This window comes from Pseudopodoces humilis, chromosome 3 (genome assembly GCF_049639895.1).
Source record: "Pseudopodoces humilis isolate 2021_Gansu_Grassland_sample_001 chromosome 3, ASM4963989v1, whole genome shotgun sequence".
NCBI lineage: Eukaryota > Metazoa > Chordata > Aves > Passeriformes > Paridae > Pseudopodoces > Pseudopodoces humilis.
The window spans coordinates 110,552,187-110,576,679 of NC_142202.1; the positions used below are offsets into that span (position 1 = coordinate 110,552,187).

General features: G+C 43.6%; 1 protein-coding gene across 8 annotated transcripts in view; it reads right to left on the minus strand.

The window, feature by feature from the left end:
* The window catches only part of PKHD1 (PKHD1 ciliary IPT domain containing fibrocystin/polyductin), a 234,539-nt gene that overhangs the window by 166,932 nt on the left and 43,114 nt on the right, over positions 1–24,493 (minus strand). For all 8 annotated transcript variants that reach the window (XM_088053430.1, XM_088053431.1, XM_088053432.1 and 5 more), the window contains 3 exons: positions 24,308–24,451; positions 16,254–16,437; positions 10,800–10,950 (listed from right to left, as the gene is read on the minus strand). In XM_088053430.1, coding sequence (XP_087909556.1) covers positions 10,800–10,950; positions 16,254–16,437; positions 24,308–24,451 — 479 coding nt within the window. The remainder of the gene's footprint in view (positions 1–10,799; positions 10,951–16,253; positions 16,438–24,307; positions 24,452–24,493) is intronic.

Consider the following 24,493-nt stretch of genomic DNA (forward strand, 5'->3'; position numbering starts at 1 on the left):
AGCCCCCTTTAAGTCTTGAAAGAATCATTTCCTCTCAGGCTGTGCTACAGGGATGCAGCATTTGGGACTCCCAGCAGCCACCAAGACTGTCCTGCTCCTGGAGAAGTGAGCAGCAGCGTCTTGTGCTGGCATCTGACTTCTGCAACGGGGACAATCCTGCACCAACCCCTTAGGTAGGGAATCTCACCCTGCACAGCTGATATTTCAGTAATGTGAACTTTTGGAGCAGCTCCTCCCAAGCTGCGAGCTTTCAGAGCCCGCTTCCAAACCCGGTGTCCTGCTCAGCTTTAGCACATCCACGACATGCTGCCCTCAGCCTATCTGTGTGCATTATCTGCCGCCCTAATGTATCGTGTGCTGAACCACAGCATCATTACAGGTAAGTGCTCAGGTTTAAATGCAAACATAATTGCATAATGTGGTACAGCCAGGAAGAATTATGCAGGAAATAGAGCCAGCTCCATCTGATAGTGCAATCTGACTGGAACGCCGGCCCTTCGCATCAAGCGTGCAGCCCAGACGGGGCAACCGAGAATGAAAATGCTTCGTGGTATCTTTATTGTCATCATCAAGAACACTTATCTGCCACAAAGGTAAAAAGGTGAAGATGGGGCTCACACAGGTCACAGAAGCAACAGGGTGTCACCGGGTTATGGGGGCAAGGACGATGTCACACCTCAGCAGAGCCCGCCTTTGCCCTGTCACTCCAAGCTGAATTTGCCAGATCCTAATGGGAATCTGAGCACTGAGTGGCGTTGAGAACACTGGGAACATCCATGCCATTTTCCTGCAGTCAGGGGTGTCTCTTAAACTGTGACAAATTCAGATAAAGCCTACCACCCTACTCTGCAAGGATCTGCACAAAGAGGGGAGAACATTCCCAACACAAGACACCTTTGAAATGAGAACATGCCTGCAGCAGATATGTACACTTTAATGCATTTATTTTATGTAGCGAAAATTACAACTGATTCTCAATGGAACAGAGCTTCCATCTACCTAATTTTAACTTTTTTCAGTAGTTTGAGCTCACAGTGGCACATGATAGATGATTTCAGGGGTGCAGACAGCCCCACAACAGAAGCCAGAAGGCAGCTGAAATTAATTTAGTGCACTTTGAGCCACTTGCCCTGAATGACAATGCCTCCACTGAAGAGAGCATCACACATGTCATGGGACAGTAACCACTCTTGTCATTTCAGGAGATTTTAGCCCAAGCCTCATTCAAATCAGACAAGATGAGAGCCTATGGTGAGAGAGAACCTCTCCACCAACACAATGCCCTCTGAACTGAGAAGCCTTTGAGCTGAAAGCACAAACTGCTGCTGTTTGAGCTGTAAAGACATCCCTCTGTCTGTAACATGGCTGTAACAGCTCATCTTTGTTGGGGATGCAGATGCCCTGCAATAAACACTCCATGGCCTTCACTCTCTGCTCCCCACACACACGCTTGTCTGCCTGTTAATCATTTGGCAGGATGGAAATCCCAGGGTCCTTCTACCCAAGGATCCTGCTGGCACATCCTGACCCCAGTATCTGAATGCATTCAAGTGCTAAAGGATGCAGATGTGTGCTGAGTAATATTCCAAGGGTGAAGGTTTTGGAGAGAGTTGGGTACCATCCTAGTGCACACACACAAAAGGGGATGAAGGTAAAAGTGGAGATGCCAGCTATCACCACCTGGAGAAACTCACCCAGAATTGTTACCCATGATACCTGTATTCAAATCCTTCATGTACCTGACCACCCAGAAACTCCCTCTTCCAGACCTGAAATTGAACATTGCTTTGGGGCCACGCCAGTGACCAGCATCTTCAGTCCTTTCAGCATGGAAAAAACTCAATTTCTGCAACACTGTCTCGGCCATCTCAGCTTTGAAGGCACATTTTTTTAGCTCAGTGGCTCCATCCTGTGACTCACCCCAACAGGGCTCCCAAAAAGTCACTGCAGAACAACACTGGCTGTCCAACTTCTTCTGAACCAATTCATTTCAGAGAACCACACAATCACAGACTGGTTTGGGCAAGAAAGGACCTTAAAGACCATTTAGATTTAACTATCTGGCAGAGGAAGGGACACCTTCCACTCGAGCAGGTTGCCCCAAGCCCCATTCAATCTGGTGTTGAACTCTTCAAGGGATGGCCAAAGCTTCTCTAGGAACCTGTGCCAGGTTCTTCCCACCCACACAGGGAAGGATTTTTCCCAGATATCTTACCTAAATCTACCACAGAATGGTCTGTGCTGCCTCACTGTGCCTGCTCACTGTGCCTGCCCTCCTGGGTTTGCTGGTGAGCTCAGGGAAAAGCTCCCCTCAACACTGAAATCAAAAATCACATCTTCTTCTCACCAAACACAGGTGAAGGCAGCAGGAAAAACTGCAAATAAAGGTGGATTAGAGAATGAAAGAGCAAGAGAGTGTGTGTGGAAGAGGGAGCACTGTAACCCCTAAGTGGGTGAAGCTGAGCCTGACCCTTGATCAGAATCCCAGAGACAGAGAAGATGTGTGAAAGCAGGAAAATAAATCAATAAGCAAAACAGCAATCTCTTTCCTCAATTTTATTTGAGGAAGTTCAAATTTACCCAGCTCCTCTCAAACTGTCTTTGGCTAAAATCACCCCTAACGAGCTCTGACATTTGAAATTTAGCTGAATATGGGCTAACAGCTCCCAGCCCTCCACCACCCAGGGAGCTGACTGGGAATATTTTGTTAAAGTCATAAATGGGGCTAAACTGAGCTTTATTGAGAAGACCCAGCGTTCAGGGGTGTTTATAGCACCCACTCCACCTGACGCTTCCCTGCCCTGGCACGTCTGCTTTTCTTCACGGGGACCACAGAGCTCTCAGTCCCCTCCTCTCCTCCACAGTGTAATTATTTGCTGATTTTTACGAGGTCCCCTTACGATCCCTTAATGAAGTCCTTTGCTCTGCAGCAATTCAGGACAGATTGGACACGAGGGGCTTCCACTTAGGGAGCTGCCAATCAGGGGGTGGTACCCAGCATTAGGGAGTAGTTGTTAAGCCAGTCTATCACCCGGCTATTACAGGCTCATCATGAAAACAGCTTGCTTTTACTGGCAACCACATCGAATTAACCCTTTCCTTAGAGACAGGGGGAAGCCTCGAGTAGATTCATTGCTGCAAAGAGCTCTGGTTTTCCCTCCTGCTACAGCAATTATTTAAGTTATTAACAAACACTCTCTGAACTGAAATCTTCCTACCTTAAATTTGTTTTTCCTCTGGTTGTACACCTAGATCACATTTTCAGTCTATGCTAAACGTTGTGATAGCACCAACAGTAACAAAACAGGGAAAAAAACCAAACTTTAAAAAAACCCTAAACAACAAATATTATTTGTCCTTTCTCTATTCCTCACTCCAAACTCTGTGCACAGAAGAAATCATGACACAAGATGATTTTCTCTCCATCACTACCAGCAGTTTGCTACAGGACCAAATTTTCAGACTTTTTTATCCTCAAGATTGATTTTTTTTTTTTTTTCCAAAGAGGTAAAACATAACTGTGTTCCCCTCCCACACACTTCTCACTTCTTGTGGATGGAGTGGGACACCTGATCTTGCCCTCATGGCAAGAGGACAGACCAGGCACCAGACTCAGAACTTCAGAGCTACATCCATGGCCCAGCCACATCAAGAATCCCCGCAATGATCCCGCTCTGGCTGGGACTGTGCTGCTGAAATCTCCCAGATTTCAGTAGAAGGGTGACCACATGCCCAGTCCTTGCTGGGTGCTGAACCAGATCTCAGAAATATTTGGGAAGAGGTTGTAAAAACACTGTGTTTTTACATCCAGCCCACAGTGCTGCTCTGTTTGGGACTGGGGAGAGGACACAAGTCAGAGGGTGATGCAGTCCTGTGCTAGTGACTCAAGGGACTGAAAGGCCACATCTCTATCCCATATCCACATGAAGGACAAGACCATCAGACTTGTCAAGCCATGTTCCAATGCAGAACAAGCCTGGGCTAGGTGTGTCTCCAGGTTGCTCAGCCCTTTTCCCATCAAATTCAAGATGGGCAGCTGGAGAAGGCACAAGGCTTCCTCCAACTTCACCCAGAGCCCAAGGCTGGACACCCCAGCACAGCCCCAGGCATCCAACATTCCCACCCCCTTCCCCCAGACTGAGACAAAGCCAGGTTGAACAGGGCTCTGAGACACCCTATTTGGTGGAAGAATCTACATCTTTCAAGGACCTTTCCAACCCAAACCATTCTGTGAGACCACATCCCACAGATGGAGAACCAGAGCTGTGGTTTCAAGCACAATCCTTCCCCCTCCAAAATGCTGAATTAGTCAATCAGAGTTTCTGCCATAATGAAACAGAAAAGTGGCAGCAACACTCTGTGCAAGCACCTGGGAGCAAGTGGAGAGGACACGAGCCCACAGTCACCCAGGGAGCTTCTCTATATCTTTTTTACCTGTACTGGAGCCTTCCTTTTGTACAGGAAAGGAAATATTTGCTTTCTGTTCCCTAGAGCAGCACTTCCAAAATGGTACTTTTCACTCCAAATCTGTTTCTCTTAAGGATTGGGAGCAGGCATGAATGAAGAGGGGAAAAGGAAACCAACTCTCATTAAATTATGCCATGTTCAGTTCTGATTTCACACAGGTTTGTTTAAATGCCTGTAGAAAAGCTTTGAGGTGCTTTGGATTACAGGGGCTGGCATCCCATCCTGGGGATTGTGGCATTCCATCCTGGGATATCCTGGGGACAGCTCCCAATGACCTCTCAGTGCAGCCACTTGAGTGGTCAGGACAAGAGTGTTCCCTGGAAAGCCACTTACAGTTCAGGAACTTCAGGAAGTAATCTCCTCAGAGACATTAAAAAGATAGTGGGGTTGAACATAAAAAAGAAATTTCACAATGTTGGGGGAAAAAGAGAAAGTTTCAGTTCAGGCCTTGATTTTTTATCTGACAGCGGGAGAGGAAAGAGTTAAACCTCAAATGGGGAAGCAAACAGATAAAGGAAAATAAAACCACACCACAAGTACATCTCCTAAATTTCCCATTGCAGCCCAAGGCCGAACCCATTAAAAGAGAGAAAAAAAAAAAAAAAGAAAAAAAAAAAAAAGAAAATAAAGAAAAAGAGAAACAGAGAAAAGAAGAGAAGCAATTTTGCTTATCCTTTCCTCGCACACCTAGCAGCCCCTTTTTCCTAATATTTATTTATTTATTTAGCTTCTCCTTCCAGAGCAAGGCCCTTATTTTCTCATTTAGTCCAACAGAGATTGTCCTCCTGGAATGACCTTTTTTTTTCCTTTCTCTCTCTCTCTCTCTCTCCTCCTCTCCTTCTTCCTCCCCCCTCCTCCCCACTGCCTCCAGGCCATTGCCCTCGTGCCAGTAACTAGATAACACACTCTATCAGAGATTTTTTAAAAAATCATTGCAAAGGCACTGGGGCTGATAGTGGCATCAATCCTTGCCTGACACGGGCTCGGGTCAACCATTTATCTCTTCACATTGCCTGTGGTTACTGGGGAGCCCATCTTGGTTCTCTACATCTTAACAACCTTGCAGATGGTACCTCTCTGCTCCAGCAGCCTCTGCACCCCAAGACTGGTTTTGTGGCTTTATTTTTATTAGGTTTTTTTATGGACTGTTCCGCTTCTTTTCTGTGAGGGTCTGGTGGGTTTTATTGCACTCCCCATCTCCTTCTGAAAATAACGCTGTGACCAAGATATCAAGTTAAGAAAACAGAATTTGGAGATACAAGGGTGGGCTTGCTGGGCTGTTAAAAGTGCATATTTATGAAAATACACACAAAATATTGTAGAAGAGTTTCATCTAGTCCTACTTCTGATGTCCCATCCTGTGTGACAGGGCTGGTTTTGGCTGGTTGCACTGCCAAAGGACCCAGAAACTCTACTCACAGCCCAAGACAACAAAGTCAGGTTCTATCAGGCTACTTGCTAACAAATCCTATGAAACTATTCCCAAACCTCAGCAAGTTGTGATCCCCATGGCCAGATAAAAGGTTCTGCTTTTGCACTCTCTAAATGGATACACAGGAATTAAATATCTTATTGTACCATAATTCTTCTTCAAGCGGAGAGATGAGCAGCTGTTTTTTTAACCCCCTCCAAACAAATTCCACATGAAACTGGAACCTCCTCTGTTCCTTCCCCATTCCTGGCAGTGTCCAAGGCCAGGCTGGATGGGGCTTGGAGCAACCTGGTTTGGTGGAAGGTGTCCCTGTCCATGGCAGGGGAATTGGGACTAGATGATCTTTTTAAGATCTTTTCCAATCCAGTTCTGTGACTCTATGACCCCTACCCTGCCTAACTACTCTCAGCCTGCTGTAGTGGTTTTCCTCATGGACTCCCAAGGAGGAGCCCTTCACCCTGAAAAATGCACCCATCAAACATCCACACAGCAAGAGGACAGCTCTAAAATGAGATTTAAAAAGAGCCACTTCCCATCACTAGTAACACTCACAGATGGAGAACATGCTTAAGGTTTGACCCTGTCCATGGCAGGGGGTTGGAATGAGATGATCTCTAGGGTCCCTTCCATCCCAAACCAATCTCTGACCTTACATCAGTCCTGCTGTGAGTAATAAAGGAGCAGCCCTTTATGCCCAGAGTGCCCTGGGCTTCCAGAGACCCTTCCATGCTCCCTGAAAGCTGCCTAGGTTTTGCCAGCTTTGTAAATCACCAAACACCTCCACCGGTTGAAACCATTTCATTGCTTCCTTCACCTCCAAATACTTTGGCATCAAGAGAGATGGTAAGTAGGGAAAAAAAAGGCTAAAAAAGAAGGAAAGGAATTATTCAAAAGATCTGCAGAGGAATACAAGGGATTTGAAGAGCTAGTCCTGATTATATTGAGTGGAAGTTGAACAGAAAGGATTTCTGAGGTGACTGTACATATCTCAGACACAGCCTTTGTTGGGAGGTTTATATTCTTTCCTTTCATGAGAAATGAACAAAGCAGTTATCCCTATGTCAGCCACCAAGCTAAGAATTCACAGATCCTCAATTCTCTGAGCCACCCCTTAAATCTCAAGACCTTCCCTTAACGCCCTGTTAAAAACAAACTCAAGGCAGCTCAGCACACCCAGGCGGAGCCATAATCCAGGATGGCATTTTTATCTGGCATATCTGGTTATTTTAGTAACCTCCTATCCCTCAGCAGGGACCCCTTGGGAGTTGGGTTGCAGGGAATTCACTGGGACACCAACTCAGCTTCCCTAAGGCTGACTCAGTACGTGGCATCGGCCCTGTGCCAAATGTTCCATCACCCATGTGGGGCAGCAGAGGAGGAGGAGTGGGAGCAGGGAAGCGCTGCTCCAGCAGCATGTTTGCATCATGATTAGGTCTGGTCCAGCGATCCAGAATAATAATTGGAAGGCTCACTAAGCATAATGGGTTCAGAGCCATCCGAGCCTGGCCAAACCCTCCCATGAGCATCCTCACCTTGTGTTTTCGGGGGGTTCTGCACATCTCATCAGTGTCACCAGAGCTGACGTCTCATTATGCAGCCAAGGAGGAAGTGGACAGGTACTGAGTGAGCATTAGAACTTTTCCCTTTCATTATTTAATTCATATCTCCCCGTTATCCAGTGTATTCTTGAAGCTGTGAACTAATTAAGTCCTGTGGGATACACAATCAGCGCTGGGGGTTTCTTTTCCCCTCCCTCTCTTTTCAGTAGGCTAAATTGCATTATATACTGAAATAAAAATAATTGTGCAACTCTTCTTAGATAATAGCAGAGCAAGTTACAAACACTAACGATGCTGAATGCAACAGTGGGGCAGAAGCCTGCTGCTTACTTCTTGTGACCTAATTAAGTCATACAGGGCAAAATAATTCAAACACAAAGTGTGGCAAGAGCTTAAAACAGTTTCTAAAGAAAATCATAAAAATTATTCTTAGGGGGGGTGGGGATAGGGGGACACAGACCAGACCCCAGGAAAAATCCAAGTTGAACTGAAATTTCATGAAATCTGCCATGAAAATCACAGATCTCGAGGTAGCACCTTGAAACTCCATGAAATGCTGGGAGTCCTCTAGATTCAGATCTGAGCCTATCCCTGACTGTAACCATGCATCTGACGTTCCTGGAAATCCTTTAGGATTCTGTGATTCATGCAAACAACAGCTCAGAGAGCAGAGATGAAAGGACAAAAATTGAGTGATAGATTTTGCAGCACCTACCAGAAAATGCAGCTGTTTAAATAATAAAACTGATGAAAAAATACTCTAAAAACCGTATCATAGAATAATGGGCATATCACAGAAAATCCTGAGTTGCAGGAAACCCAAAAGGATTGTCAAGGCCAACTCCTGGCTCTGCAGAGAACAACCCTAAGAGCCCAAATCTGTGCCTAAGAATGCTGTCCAAATGCTGCTTGAACTTTGGCAGGTTTGGTGATGTCACCATTCGTACCTCTCAGGCTCAATTTCCCAGTACCAACATTTTACTTTTTTTTTTCTGCTCTCAACCAAGGCTGTTGTCTCCTCTTGCCAGTGCCCATTCATTCCATGCCACAAGCCTCTGTCAGCCTTTCTACATTACATCTTTTCGCTTCCAGCACCCTCCTGGAGCTAATCCTGCTCCACCATCATCAGCAAATCACCTCTGAGCCAACCCTCCCACAGCACCCAGCTGGGCTGAGTCCTTGGCCTGCCTGGGCATCCTTCAGCTGGCAGCAGAGGAAGGAGAAAAACAAACCACTGAGAAGTGCAGCTGTGCAGAAAACAGGATCATGCCCCTTTTTTATGGAGCGCTTTGAGATCCTTGCATGAGCATGCAAGAGAAGTGCCAGATGTTATTATAAAGAGATGCAGCCCCATTACTTGCACACAGAGTTGTGCTGCCTGCTAATAGCACCATTATCCTAAGGCACGTGGTGCTATTAATGCATTTCACTGCTTAGTGCTGAACCTGGGGACCATTTTTTCCACTGGAAAGGTAAGGCCAGTTCACACGACATGATTTAAACCTCCACAGTGAAGCATGCATGCGCTGCGCCAGGTCGTAAATCTTAACGGGGTGCTGTCAGCCAGAAAGGGACCAAAATTGAAGCCATTTATCTGAACTCCCCACCCATCCACCTCTGCTCACCCAAGCCAGTTTTGGGAAGAGGGATAAAATGATTCCGAATGCCCACTGGGTTCATTAAGCAGCAGCAAATCCCAGCTCTAAAGTGCTGCTGTTTTCATCCTGCTCTGAATGAATTTGTTCATTCAGGACACTTAGGACTTCATTGCTTTTCCCTACTCTGAGCAGAAAAACCACAGCAGGGGCAAACCTCACAGCTTCTTCCTCTTCTTCCTCCCACCTGTGCCAAGACAACCTGTCATCCTGCTGCCACTGAGGCTGCAGGTCCTGTGACACAGCTGAGCTGCCCAGATCATCGACAGCAGCAGGGAACATCCCTCCAAGCTGCAGCCCAGCTCTGGGGCTCTAGAGATGCCCTCACCCCATTTGGGAAGGAAAACAGGAACGTTCCTGTAAGGAGGAGTTACCATTTGATCTCATACTTGCCTGGGCACTTCACTTCTGCAGTAACCAACCAGCAATTTTTGAGGGTTGTTGTTCTCCTTAGCTGGGCATGTTTTGGGTACCGTAACTAACAAGACTGATGAGCAATGAACCTTAATAGGTAACATTCTACATCTGACATTCCTCCACAGACCAAGGACAGGCTTAACAGAAGCAAGGAATTGCAATTTAGGATACTCCACTGCAATAGTAATATTCATGTAAGGTAGTTTTGCAAGTATTCAGATTCCTAAATATAGAATAGATCAGATATATAAGACTAAATATAGAATTCAACGGTAGAAATGCATCAAAATTACTCTGCCAGGACACTGCAGCAACTTTTTGGGGTGGCAAAGTAAATTTAAAGTCCTTAAACACAGGAAATCTCTTCATAGATAGAGTTAAAAATTACTGTGGTAGCTTTAACATTGATGCTGAGCAAATGAACTTCATTTTCCTAAACTATGCTAAATGACTGTGTGAAAATTTTATTTAATAGATTAAAAATAGACTTTGATTTTTTATCCTAAGTCAGGTGTGTTACAATCCCCACTCACACATTTGTGTATTCAGGAGGTCTCCACTACATCTCAGGAGCTGCTCCTTTAGGAAAGCATAGTGAAAAAGGGAAAATTTGTGTTCAAAAAAATATCCAGCCCCTCTAAATTTCTTCTTACAGGTGGCTAAACACCCCCTCTGCAAAACTGTGAGGGATCTAACAGGATATTGCAGGTCAGCAGTGACACTTTTACGTATCAAGTCTTAAAATTTATGGTGGTTCAGAATTATGGCTTTTTTGTCATGAACTCTTGGCATAAGTCTTCTTTTCTTGCTATACCCATGGATAGCACTGGGAAGACTGTCCCATTTTCCTTCAGCTACTGAAAAGCAGCAAAAATCAAATGTAACCAGGGCTGCACTGAGTGCTAAGTCTCTGCCAGAGAGCTGAAACTGTACCTCATGGCTAAGATTTCTGCTCAATAGAAAAGAACATTTTTAGAACAGAATTGAATTTATATTAAAAAAAAAAGAGTGTTAAAAGATATATACATTGCTCAGAAAATAAGGTAAAGTTCATTTATGTCTCATAAAATACATGATTAGCCATAGTTAACCATTAATTCAGCTGTGCTGCATTAGAACTGCTATTCAAAGTTGGAAAGCATTTAATATTATATATTGCTGCTGCTCAGCCTAAATTGTTTTTTTTCTTGCCCCCCTTTAAATGTACACAATATTACAAATTTAATTTTAAGCTGTTTGAATCAGTCTGTAAAAAAGATTTGATTATACCTGAGTGTTCTGGCCCCAGTTTTTCCATATCTCAGTAATCTTGGCAGTAATTGGCTGATTAGCTCCCTCACACTCCATCTCTGCCTCAGTTTCCATGGTAATGTTACAGGAGCTATTATAGATGAGAACTTCATCTCTTTCCACTTTAGGGCTGAAACGAGAAGGGAGGTTAAATGGGGTGTCATCAATCTTAATGAAATGCAATTATTTTTACTCTTATTAATCATTGCAAGCCATTAGCTTGTGGCAACTCCTGGCCACCATTTGTCAAACTTTGCAAATTTCGGTAATTTTGTTTCCATTCTTTTATTGTTTATTTGCTTTTCCCCCCTTTATCTGCACACACTCAGGATGAAAATACATGCAGTAAATATCTCTCAGTGATGCTTTTCTCCTTCCCCAAACCATCACAAACAGGAACGAGTGCCATTCTAGGACCAAGGCAGGCAGACAAGTGCAGACAGCAGGGAGGGAATCAGCAGTGTTGGGAGCAAAGATGGACTCCTACAAGGAGTAGGGTTTGTTTGTGTCTCCCCCCTCCCCATCTTACTCACACTTAGCAATGGGGAATGAATAACTTGCAGCCCCCCTAGGGCAAGGGGAGAAATTGGAAAAACCACACAACTGGCTAACTGGTCCCTAATTCCAGCTGTGAAAAAATGAGCTCATTTAGGGGTTCCAATTCCTGCTACCCAGCTGATTGCAGTGATGCTTTGTTGCTAACATTGGAACATTAACTTAGTAAATTAATTAAACTTACTTAACAGCCCAGACTAAGCAGATTCGATATATGTGCCAGTTATACCAGCAGACATTTGCTCTAAAGCCTCCCCTTGAATAGGGGGAAGAAGTAATAGAAAACATGGTGGGAGAGAAACATCTTTTTTCCTTGGTTTTGCTGCTGACAGTTGCTGATTTTAGTAGTGTTTCATTGTGGGGAGCTGTAGGATTCAACATATGGTTTAGTGGTGAGCAAAGTGTGGTGCAGGGTTAATGGCTGGACTTGATCCCAGAGGCCTTTTCCAAACTAATTGATTCTGTGGCTCTTGGCCATTGCTACTCCTTCCTCTCCTCCCCATCCCACCATCAGATTCACACAGGCAAGTTGTAGGAAAGTGAGGAGAAAGGAGTTACAGCACCACCAACACAGCCCAGAAATTACACAGCTTTTCTGAATAGCTGAGAAAGGACAGAGTTCACAGCATGATTTACTTAATAAAACACAGGATCAGATAGGCAGGATCAGGATTTTAAGAGGTCTTCAGGCTCCTGAAAATCCTGTGCAACAGGATTTTGGTAAAGTGTCTTTGGGATTAGAATCCCAGAATGGTTTGGACTGGAAGGACTTTAAAGAACACCCAGAGCCACCCCATACCATGGGCAAGGGACACCTTCCATTATCCCAGGTTGCTCCAAGACCCATCCAACCTGGCCTTGGACACTGCCAGGGATCCAGGGGCAGCTGCAGCTTCTCTGGACACCCTGTGCCAGGGCCTCACCGCCCTCACAGGGAACAATTCTTTCCTAATAACTCAAAAAATCTACCTTCTGTCAGCTTGAAGCTGTTCCCCTGTCACTCCAGACCCTTGTCCAAAGTCCCTCTCCAAATCTCATGGAATCTCTTAAGGCACTGAAAGGTTTTCTAAGTTCTCCCTGCAGCCTCCTCTTCTCCAGGCTGAACAATCCAAATTTTCCCAGCCTTTCCTCACAGCTGAGCTGTTCCATCCCTCTGATCATCATCCTGCTTCCTCTGGACTCGCTCCAACATCTCCACATCCTTCCTGTGCTGGGGACCCCAAAGCTGGACACTGTTCCAGGTGGGATCTCATGAGAGTGGGGTAGAGGGGGTGAAGCACCTCCCTTGCCCAAAGCTCTCCCAAAACTGACCCAAGTGGAAAGCCAGGACTCAGAGCTTTGTTGGGAGGGTGATCAGAGTGGTTGGATGACACTGAAGATTTAAAACCTCTCTGCTGGATGCAGCAGCTCACTCTGCAAACAGAGCCCTGCTCTGACCTGCGTTTAGGGGCTGTTTGTTTTGCTGCCCTTTTTCAGGGTCAAACTAAAGAAATCAGCCACATTAAAAATCACAGAAATGCTAAAAACAAACAAACAAACAAACAAATAAATAAATAAGCCTTTACAAGTTGCTGAACTCTTTTAACAGCAAATTTTTATTTTTATATTTGAATGAACTTTTCCCTCTCCTGTATTGATAATCAAAAGCCAACCTTGGGGAACTACTTGCTTTCAATAACAGCACTTTGAGAATTAATCTTGTTCTGTACAATAATTCAGTGGACTGAGCTATCTTTCAAGACTGCAGAGTGCTTTTCAAAGCTCCAAGAAAATAACTGCATCTTTTAAATAATCAACAGTTTGAAAGGCAGAAGGAGATGGTGGTCAGATGGATGCAGGGCATGGATACAATTTGCTAAATATTCAAGTCAGTACAAGGACCTTTGAGTGGTTTTCACAGGTTTTTTTTTGCAAAAAATAAATTAGCTTTGGTTTTCAGAAGAGCCAGTTCCTTTCTGTCCCCATGCAAGCACATTCTGAAACACTGTTAAACAAATTGCAATGTTTAAAGGTAGTGCAAGAAAAGGAATGAATTATTAAATGGAATTCAGGAGTGTATCTTGATACAAGTGTTGTTAATGGCAAAACTTACAATTCATTTAAGGAATATGTTTTATGCTTTTGCCATTATGAGCTGATAAAGGATGGGCTGTGCTGCAGATTACGTAAAGAAAATATTTATTTAAACCACTGAAAAGCATTGATCCAGGTGGCTGCCCCAGCACTGGAATGCTCAGGGCCAGGCTGGATGGGACTTGCAGCAACCTGGGGTAGTGGAAGGTGTCCCTGCCCATGGCAGGGGGTGGAATGAGGTGAGATTTAAGGTCCTTTCAAACCCAAACTATTTTGTGATTCTATAAAATTAGTAAGAAAAACAGGACAGATCCAATGTGCACCTAAGCCAGGAGTTACTGCAGTGGTTTTTTCCCCGTCTTAACTCTTGTGCATTTGCACAGAACTAAAATTTAATTATTAATTAAAGCAATCAATATGTATTTCAATAATTCTCAAAATAGTTATTTTCTGGTGGAAACATTTACATTTTCAAAGATTTCTCTGCAAATTCCATTCATACTTTAAAATTAAATATTTTTGTAAACTGAAATGTGGAAAACAGTTTTCAGAAGTTCTGAAATAAGTTACTTACAAACCTCTTAATTTTTTCCTTTTATTTCTTCTCAGATTTCTCAAATCAGGAAACTTTTTTGAAAACAAACAATCTTTTCCCCTACTTCCCTTTAGCAAGAAGTAAACTTCCCTTTAATTTAGAAATAAACTCACTAGAAAAAAAGATCAGTCCAAGTTTTCATTTTCAACTAAAAGGCAAGCATGAGCACAACTGGGTGAAAAGTTAAGACAATAAAAAAAGACATTGAAGAAGTCAGAAAAATGGAAAAATAGTAGGTAAAAAATGTTGATTGATTTGATGCAGAAATCTTTCCCTGATAAGATTCCCAGGGGGAATAATGAACCCCATCTCTGGGGCATTCACAGTTAAATTGGACTAAAAACCACAGTGAAAACAATAAACAAACAGTCAGTTAAAGGACTTTGTGACTTTCTCCACAGTGGCAGCCCAAACCAAGAAGAGGAAAAAGAAAAAAGTAATCACAGTTTCATAGTAGTAGTAGTAGTAGTATATCACTGAAGATGCATTTTTTTATAAGTGAAGAGCTGAGCACAATTTTGATACTCAGAGAAAAAGAAGCATGAAAGAAACACACATGGGGTTGTCCTGTCCCTCTCAGGTTTGTTGGTTCTCTGGATTTGGGTTATACTGATGTGAGGAAAAGCAAAGCAAAGTTCAACCAGACAAGGCAAGACTCCTGGAGTTTCTTGATTTGAAACAAGTCATTCTGGGAGCAGCAGAACTGATTAAATTAGTTTAATTTAATTTAATTAGTAATTATTTCTCTTTTCACTCAAAAACTGGGAAGAATTTTCTTAAAAAGTCTAGGCCTGATGAAATCTAGATCAAATTAAAAATAGTGATGAGGAAGAAGTGACAGACCCACAGAGAGGTATTGCAACTGTATTAACTTTTTTTTTTAATTAATTTTAGTTGGAAAATTCTATTTTTTATATTTTTTAACAAGTTTAAAAAATTGTGCAATTCATGTCTTGTTGTCTTTGTACAATAAATGCCACTTGGGGATTTTCCCCCCTCCTCAATTCAGGGTATCCAGAACTCTCTCTGGTGAATCAAAACCGGGTATGATGTAAGGATGAGGTCAGGATGAGGATCAGATCTCTGCAACCCCACTGAAATACCTGGGCTGTGGCAAGATGCAGCAGTCAGAAGAGGGTTCACCACGTACAGCAGATCATGAGAAATGCATATCAATGTTATTCTGATTCTCTGTTTACTAAATAACTGCTGGAAAGTTTTGTTCAGCCTGTTCTAGGATCTAAAGGGGAGTTACAAGAAGTCTGGAGAGGAGTTTTCACAAGGGCATGGAGTGATAAGATGAGGGGGACTGGATCCAAATTGAAGGAGGGGAGATTTAGATTAGAGACTAGGAAGAAATTCTTCCCTGTGAGGGTGGTGAGGACCTAGCACAGGGATATCAGATGATTCCCTGTGCCCAGAGAAGCTGTGGCTGCCCCTGGATCCCTGGAAGTGTCCAAGGCCAGGCTGGACAGGGTTTGGAGCAGCCTGGGATAGTGGAAGGTGTCTCTGCCCATGGGGTTGGAACAATATAACCTTTAAGTTATATTAAACAAACAAAATCCTTCAATTATTCACCTGTTTATTCCTTAACTCAGACATCCCTCTTACCCCTAGAAGTAAATGCTCTGCAGGAATAAATCCTCACTTCTCCATCAAAGACAACAGTTCCAAGTTACAATCCTGGACAGCTTGACCATGGATTTGCAAAGCAAATTAGGGTAAGGACCCTTGCACACCCTGCTGAATTCTCTCCTTTTTACTCATGAAAATGCTTGGAGAAAGACATAGGGGGGAAAAAGAGAAAAAAAAAATAAAAAGACTTCTGCTTTTCATAATGCCTAATCTTTTTTCCCATTGGCATCCACCAGATGTTGCTTAGGATCAGAAGATAAATATTAAAACCTAAGAAGGAACAAAGCAGGCTGTTTGCAAGATGGATTTTCTGATGTCTCTCAAACACTTTCAAAAGGCAGGAGGGAAGGAGGGGGAACTGGAGATGCTTTGATAGGCACAGGAAATGAATTCCACAACCCAGCGGAGCTCTCTAGTGGTCCCAAGGCTAAACTGCTCTACTGGCATCAGTGTGAGGATTAAGGATTTGTTCCTTCAGCCCGTCATTTGGAACAGCTCTGCAAAAGGTGGGAAACCACGGGGGGATGTTATTTGTGGATGGACCCGCTGGGCTGATGGAGAGACACGGCACTAACCTGGCAAAGAGTCCAGCGAAACGCCCCTGGGCCCGCGTGTCCCCGCAGACGTAGAGGTAGGACACAGATCTTCTCTGCTGGGAGGTGCCCACCGTGACTCGGATGTCACATTCAATGAAGGTGGCTCTGTCCTCTTGGCAGCTGGCAGAAGAATGTGTCAGGCCACAGAGCATGGCCAAAGAGGCTGCAAGACAGGAGACGAAAAATAACCCAAAGCAGCCTAAACACCACTGACATTGAGCATGCTTTAACTACTGAGAGGTGCCATTGCAGGAGGTGTCCCTGCCCATGGAACTGAATGAACTTTAAGGTCCTTTCCAGCCCAAACCATTCCAGGATCCTTTGGCTCCTGATGTGCACCCAGCCTCCTTTTAGGTGCATCCTTTTTGAGGACAATTAGGTGTCCATGCAGCTCCTTCAGCCCCACTTGCTTTGTGTGAGCAAAATGTAACCTCCTCTGTGCCCTGAGCATCAGGATGGTCTTTGGGATCAAACTGCTCTGTCAGAAGGAGATGACATTAGGGATTAAATACAAGCATGGACATTTCTTCTGGGAGAGACAGAACATGGTTTACAGTTCAAGAATATGGCAGAATTTTTTTTTTCCAAGGAGACGTGACAACACATATCAGAAGTTTGAAATCCAGAAACAGTTTCTGAGGAAACTTTGACACAGCTTGGAGGGCTTCTGGGGAGCTGGTGGGAACTGGGATCTCCCACCTTACTTTATAGCTGAGTATGACTTGAGATGTGGTCCAAGTTTGCCTCCATGGATGAGATAAAAATTGCAGTGGGAGCTGCTGTTTTGAGGTTTATTTAAAGAACAAGTGGTGTGAACACCTGGGAGAATTTTTTCCATGCAAAGGGTTGATCAGCACTGGAATGCAATGCCCTGGGAGGTGGTAGAGCCACCAGCCCTGGAGGTGTTCAGGGAAGGCCTGGACATGTCACTCAGTGCTCTGGGCTGGGTGACCAGGTAGGGGTCAGTCACAGGTTGGACTCGATGGCCTTGGAGGCTTTTTACCAACCTAAGTGATTCAGTGTGACTCTGTGGGAAGAAATTAGATTTTCTTATTCTAAATCCAGACAAAATGTGCTAAAAAAGAAGTATCATGAGCTGTCACTGAAGTTCAGATTCACTGAAATATTTGGGTTTAACAGTTTTAGAAAGGAGTCCTTTAAGCATTAAATCATGACAGACATTAAATCTGTTTCTCTCAAAGCCCTGACTTTTGGAGAATATTCATTAATCCTGAGCTAACCAAATAGTTGTAATGAACTCCTGAAAAGGTCTGTGGACAGTATAACACACTGCACTGTAGCACACAAGAGGAGTCCTTAAGCATCAGAAACCAAATCAATGGGAATTTTTCAAGAAAGGTTTTTTTCTATTTGCTTTTGTAAGTTCCAATTTATTCAAAAGGTACCTTGTTTGCTGGGAAGTGTTATTGTCAATGAATGCCTTGTCTCCTAAGCAATCCTAAAAAAATGGGATTTGAAATTGAAAAAATATGAAAATGTTCTATTTCCTATATTAAAATATTTAGCACAATTTGTTAAAACTTATTATTTCATATGGGCTACTTCTGAAGAGTTTATAACTCTTTAATATTTCAGGTATTTTTTAAATATTAAAACCTATCAGTTCATCTGCTCTGAACTTTAGAGGGAGAGTTTATCTCTATTTTTCTTCTTTGGATTTAGAATGAGAAAGTAAAGTTACCCACATGCTTCACAAATTTTGCAATATGCTAAAACCCTTTCCTTCCCAAAATCCAAGGGGAATTTTCTTGCTTGGTATCCAAACAGAGCCAAATAAAATTCCTGCCTTGAAGACCTTCATCTAACACAAGTAATAGGCAGAGAAACCTAAAAGAATGATAGCTAGATTTTGCTTTTATTGTCCATAAATTCTGTCTAGAGCTACTTCAGGTATTCTGTGACTACAACAAAAGCCTTATGACTTTTCTGATATTCCAAGGACATCATAAACATCATTAAATATCTGTGTTTTGACAAATAAATAGCATCCAAGAGGACTAAATGCTGCAAAGATCTTGCATTTGCAACAACCCACAGCAGAACCAATTCATTACAGGAGGGCTTTGGTTTTCCTTTGTGGTCTTGAAAAGAGCCTGGCAGGGTTTCCTATGTGGAAAACCACTTGAACTCTATTTTGGGATGAATGTTGGAAATTACTCACAGGATCTCAGGACTGCTTTCCTCGACCTTTTTCTGCTGTCAAGGAACTCGCCTGGCTCATGTAGGTCACCAGAAGGTGTTTCCCACACAGCCCTGAGAGCGCAGCACAAGAACAGTCTGGCACTTTTTAAACAACCCCAAAATGTGGAAATTGGGCATTTCTGCTGTGCTCCAGTGCCCTCATCCCAAAGTTATCGTGCCAGTAGGAACAGGAGGCCTTGCATCCTACCAACAGCTGAAATAATATTTAACTCAAACCAGGAAAACAAATGTATTAATTTATATAACCTAAGTTTTAGAATATGGCTACAAAGGACTGCCAAGAGATCAGAGGAAGCAAAATCCAAGCAAATTCTACTTAATCTGTACACCCCAGAATCAAACTTAGAGTTGCTTTCTCTCTCTCAGGTGGAAGGAAGGAAAAATCTCACCTCCCCACTCCACATCTCCAGTCCATAGGATGGAGATATCACTTTTAGAGGCAATGTTCTTTTCCCATTCCTTCCTTGGGTCCCTAAGGTACTCCTATTTCCCTCCTCCCAGAGGTTTAATATCTTTATTCATTTAGGAGGACATCTTGGCCTTTCCCTTCCCATTCCTCTGACCATGAAACACAAATTGGTATTGTTGGTGCCATTATCTCCTACCACAACAGCGGCAAAAAAAACCAACTAAAGATTTCAACACACTTTTGGCACATCCTAAAAGGATATTCTGGCTGTTCTGGGGCACAATTCATCTCCCTGCTTAATTGGTTAGTGTTCAAACCCCAGAACGAAGCTGCTTTAGGCTTTATCCTCCTGATAAAGATCAAACCTGCAATCCCATCGTTGGGATGAATGCACTCAGCTCATTACAGCTTCTCTTTTGAGATCAGACACTACGGCAGCCAAATCTCTGTGTGGTGGCAATGGCTCAGGGACTGACTACCCCCAGCCCTGGCTTTGAGGGATACTCTGGCTTAATCCAGGATATCGGGATGCTCAGCACAAGGGCTTTGTTCTGGGTCACTGTTTAATAACAACTGCTGGACATGTGATGAGGCTCAAACCTGCAGGAGGCTCCAAGGGCAGCTGGGGATTGACTGAAGAACTGCCCAAGGAGTCCCAGTGCCAAAACTCACATCCCTGGTTATCCACCCCTCACAAAATGGACTGTGGAGCATCAAGATGTGCTTAGCAGGGAAGACAAAGAATTTTAAAAACAAAGTTAATAAAAGGAGGAGGAGAAGGAGACCTTTTAAGGTCATGGAGTCCAACCTCTGCCTGTGAAGAATTGTTCCCTGTGAGAAATTCATTTCACACAGACAGGTTTCAGAAGTCCCAAGAGATGGTTTTCAAACATCTATTCTACTGCCTGATAGATCTCACTGTCAGAACATTCCTGCCACGTAATTAATATGCTTTATTTCCCCCTCTAAAATTCATTTCTGGATTTGAAAGGTAGAAGGAACCATTTTGATCCCTTGGTTTGGTCTCCACAATAAACATCAGAGGCCCTGGTTTCTAATGAGATCCCAATTGCCACAACACCACAGCAGACCCTCCTTTTATCTTCTGCATCTAGTCATACAAATCCCCAGATTTCCCTGGCTCTAGTCCCCATTGTCCTGGCTCAGTGGATCTGCTTGTTAGAACCAAAATTCATTTCTCCCTCTCCTCTTGCCCCATTCAAAGAGCTTCATCGAACCACATATCTCATCCTTTTAAACCAGTCTCATTTCTAGGCTCTAATCTAAATCCTCTGCCCTAAACATCCACTTTTACCAATGGAGTCTGGTTAAGGGCAGGGCCAGCACCCTCCAACAAAGATCCCAAGAACTGTTACATCAAACGTCTAAAGTCAAACCTGTTATTCCAAGCATGCTGGTGCAACCAGGAAAATCAGGCTCAGCTTTTACATTGATGCATTCTCTTATCAATTCACCTCCTTTTAAAGGTGCCTTCCTTACCTTCACCGTAATGGAAAACAAGAAATCTCAGGGACAGGCTTACTGGCAAAATTATATGTGGTATTTACCCTAATATCACCTTAAAGGAATAATCATTTCCTCACCTGTCTCAAGCTTCCTACCAGTTTTCTCATCTTTCACAGGAGCTCAACTCAGTCCCACAAACAATAACCAGGTGTTCTGTAAATTTAACCTGAGTTGAACAGAATCTACAACTGCATTTTCACTCGTGCAGTGGCTCAAGCAACAAAGCAAGAACCAGAGAAGGGGAGAACTTTCAGAATAATTCATATTCATAGAATAATTTTGTTTGGAAAAGCCTTCTAAGATTGCGCCCAACCATTCCCCCAGCACTGCCAAACCCACCACTAAATCATGTCCCCAAATGCCACATCTACATGGCTTTTGAACCCTTCTAGGCATGGTGATCAAGCCAGTTATATCTTTAGCTTTAAAGACTCATGTGTTAGTCTGGACATTTTCTTTCGGTTTTGTTTTTCCTTGAAGGCAGTGAGGTTTCGTTAATTTTATTTAATTTTGTTAATTTTTTTTTTTAAGCTTTAAGGCTGAAAATCAAATTTTAGCTCTGTTCTGATTTGATTTTTGTGCATCTTGCAAAAGACAACAGTTTTCATAAAGAAGTTTAGTCCTGCATTCCCATTCCTTGTGCTCTGGCTTGAGCATATCTCAGTAACATGCCCAGCTCTTGCCAGTGATCAAATCAAAACCTGGCAGCGACCCTGCTCAACGCCCGTTCCTAAGGAAAGCCCCATGGGGAAGGCTTATGGATGGATCCTGCTGAGCCTGGCAAGTCCTCATTTCTTAGAAAACTTCCTGCTCAAAGGGAAAGAAGGAAAAGAAGTCACATTTCCTACCTGCAGAGCCTTGCCCTATGGATTGGATCACATGAGAGAGCTACATGGACTGGTTGGGAATTCCCACATGGACATCTCTAATCTCAAGCAAGCCAGACACAACATGACCCAGCACTGAGCCCTGGGGCAGCTGCTGCCACCTGACATCCCACAGTGCCAGAGGAGAGGGGGTTCTGCTCCACAGCCCTCAGTAACAGGAGAAATGCAGCTTAAACTCCACGTCAGCCAGTTCAGTGAGCTGAGCTGGGAAAAGTCAGACAAATACCCAGCTTGGACACAAGAGAGGGGCACCTGGGGCACCACAGACCTCCCCTTCCCTTTCCTTCACAGTCCTGAATCCCTGGAGTGTCTTTGCCACCCACGTGGACCAGGCAGTGCAAGAAAGGTCTGAGCACTGGATGTGCCAGCACCAAGTGGCACGATGTAAACCATGAGGTGAGACTGGAGTTACTGCACTTAAAACACCTTAAATGTGATGAGGGGCAGGTTTAAAACCTTAAATATTAAATAAAAAAAAAAAAAAAGGTCCTTAAACATTAAGCATTAGGTGGAAGAGTATCTGGAAAGCATCTTGCTCTGTATACAGACTCAGCCATGCCAGATGTAGATGTGCACAACCTGAATACAACTGTCCCAGGGAGCACAGAGAGCCTGACAAACACAGATTTGAGCAGCCTGCAAAAGGATTTTTATTTTTTATAGAACAGAAATAAATAAATAAATAAATAAATTTGTAAATATTCAATTAACAAATATTTTGCAACTCGACTGGTGAAGCTGGCAAGGCTTCAAAACCCGGGGCAGGAGAGAGAGGGTGAGGCAACTCTTCCTTTGCGTTTTCTCTCCAGATACACAAGCAGCGATCAGCATTCATTTGCTGACATCTACTGACAGGAGTGAGCATCGTGGTCCTGCCAGTAAGATTTTTTTCCCCAGGCTCCCTCTGCCACCAACCACTCAGTGAGTTCTGAACACAGTTTGTATCTATGGGATTAAATTTTAGCATGCTATTCTCCCTGCAATAACCAGGGTGCCCTATTTTGTGCTTTATTTTTTTTCCAGCACTCCAGCACCATGTATTTTTCTGTTTAAAATAATCAGAAGTTTTGTGGACTGTGCCTGGGCCTTGTTTAAAACAAAGAAAACTGAGCTCCTTATGTCCTCTTGGTGTCTCTTTTTGAGTGCTGGTGGTTGGGTTGTAAAGCCCCATTTTTTTCTCCCTTCCATTTTTCTTTGTATTCCTCATGGCACTGTGGGTGGAACTACAGGATCTTTAAGGTTCCTTCAACCCAAATCTTTCTAGGATTCTTTGAAAGGAACTGTTCAAAATGACAGGAGTAAATTTAGAATTTGGGAATAAGTGAGGCTGAAAAGAGCACCTGGATGCTTCTTGTCCCAGCCCTTGCTCAAAAGAATGTTAAATTTCACATTGGGGTGGTTTCATGGCAAATTATTTATTCAGCTTCTATTTTGGAGGATATTCCACACACCTTTGAAATAAAACTCTGTAAATTTACCCTGATGGACACTCCAACTTGTCACCTGTCTTTCACATCCACAAAGAATAAGAGGTCATGGAATCCTGCTCACAATTCTGATCAGCCTCAGAACAGCAAATATTTCTGCAGACCTCCAGATGCATTCAACTTCAGAGCTATGAAGGGCCTGAAAGGTTAAGCTTCCAAGCTTAATGTTAAATGACATTAAATGTTAATCTTCCAAGCTGGAATCCCTGAATCACAGCAGCATTTAGGTTGGAAAAGATCTCCAAGACTGCAGAGTCCAAGCTTTGACTGATCCTCATCTTGTCACCCAGACCAACGCACTGAGTGCCACATCCAGTCATTCCCTGGGCAACTCCAGGGATGGAGACTCCACCAAGGAGTCAAGCACCAAGGTGAATACCCCATGTTTAGAATTTGGTGCATGGCTCAGAGGTGAGACTTAAAATTCTTAAATTCTGCCTTTTGCAGATCTGAGAAGCCTAATTCTGAGCCTTCAGTAGGAAAAGGAGGAAACATAATTTGTCCCAGGAAATGCTCAGTTTGAAGAGTTAGCTCTAAAATTCAGGCAGGGTTATTTCTCTCTTTGAGAGACATGAAGATCATCATGTCTCTCCCAGTTAAGGAAGATGTTCTGGTCATGATGGATGATCACATCCTCCTCTCAAGGAAGTCAAACCCTCACCTCCAGCTTCTCAAAGGTATGAACTGGCCCTGGTCTGTCATCTGTTCACCCTTCCAGTCATTCAGCCTTCTACACCTTTACCTCACTGAGGCCATCCCACCATGTAACCAAAACACAAAATGTGTGTGGCCACAGAATCAAAGAATTTTTAAACTTTGAAAAGACCTTTAAGATCATTGTGTCCAACCATCATCTCACCAACATCACTAAACCATGTCCTCAAGTGTCACACCCACACATTTTTTTTACTCTTTCAGGAATGATGACTCCGTGACTTCCGTGGGTACCATCCTCCAAAGCTTGAAAACACTTTATGCAAAAAAAATTTTCTGATATCTAAACTGAAACTTCCCTGGTGCAATTTGAGACCGTTTCCTCAGAAGAAATGGTGTTTAAGGGAGCTTAATTCATTAAGGTGATCACGATGGCTTAGAGCTGCTGGGGTACCCAACCCTGCAGTCCACGTGCAGGTTTAATTTGGGGCAGCTCTCCCCAGGAGTAACTGCTGTGATGAAACGTTGATGTCGTGCAAGTGTGGCCACAGGCACATGATGGATCTAGTCCAATGTCCATGGCCACTGACACAAAATCCCACCCTGACACCATCTGTCCTCAGACTGAGTTCAAAAAACAGAAGTCATAGATTCATGGAATCATTACAGTTGGAAAAGACCTCCAAGATCATCAAGTCCAAACTTTGTCAGTGCTATGTTAATTCCTCTCCTCTCTCCAGGGTTGCTCCTTATTCCCCTGGGATGAGATACACTCGGCCTCCCCATTCTGGATCAAGCTTTTAGGGATATTTTTTACACCATGACAGTTTCTGGGTTTGAACTGACCTCGTAGGCGTGGGGCAAGGCAGCTCAGCTCAGTCACTGTCATGTTGCCCAGGAGTTCACAGCTGGCGCCACAGACTGTGACCAAAGTCTTCCCCGGGGAAAACCCAGTTCCATGCAGGTAAACTTGTCCTCCATTCAAGCCACCTTAGAAAAGAACAGAAAATGGGATTTAAGACAGAAGCTGAC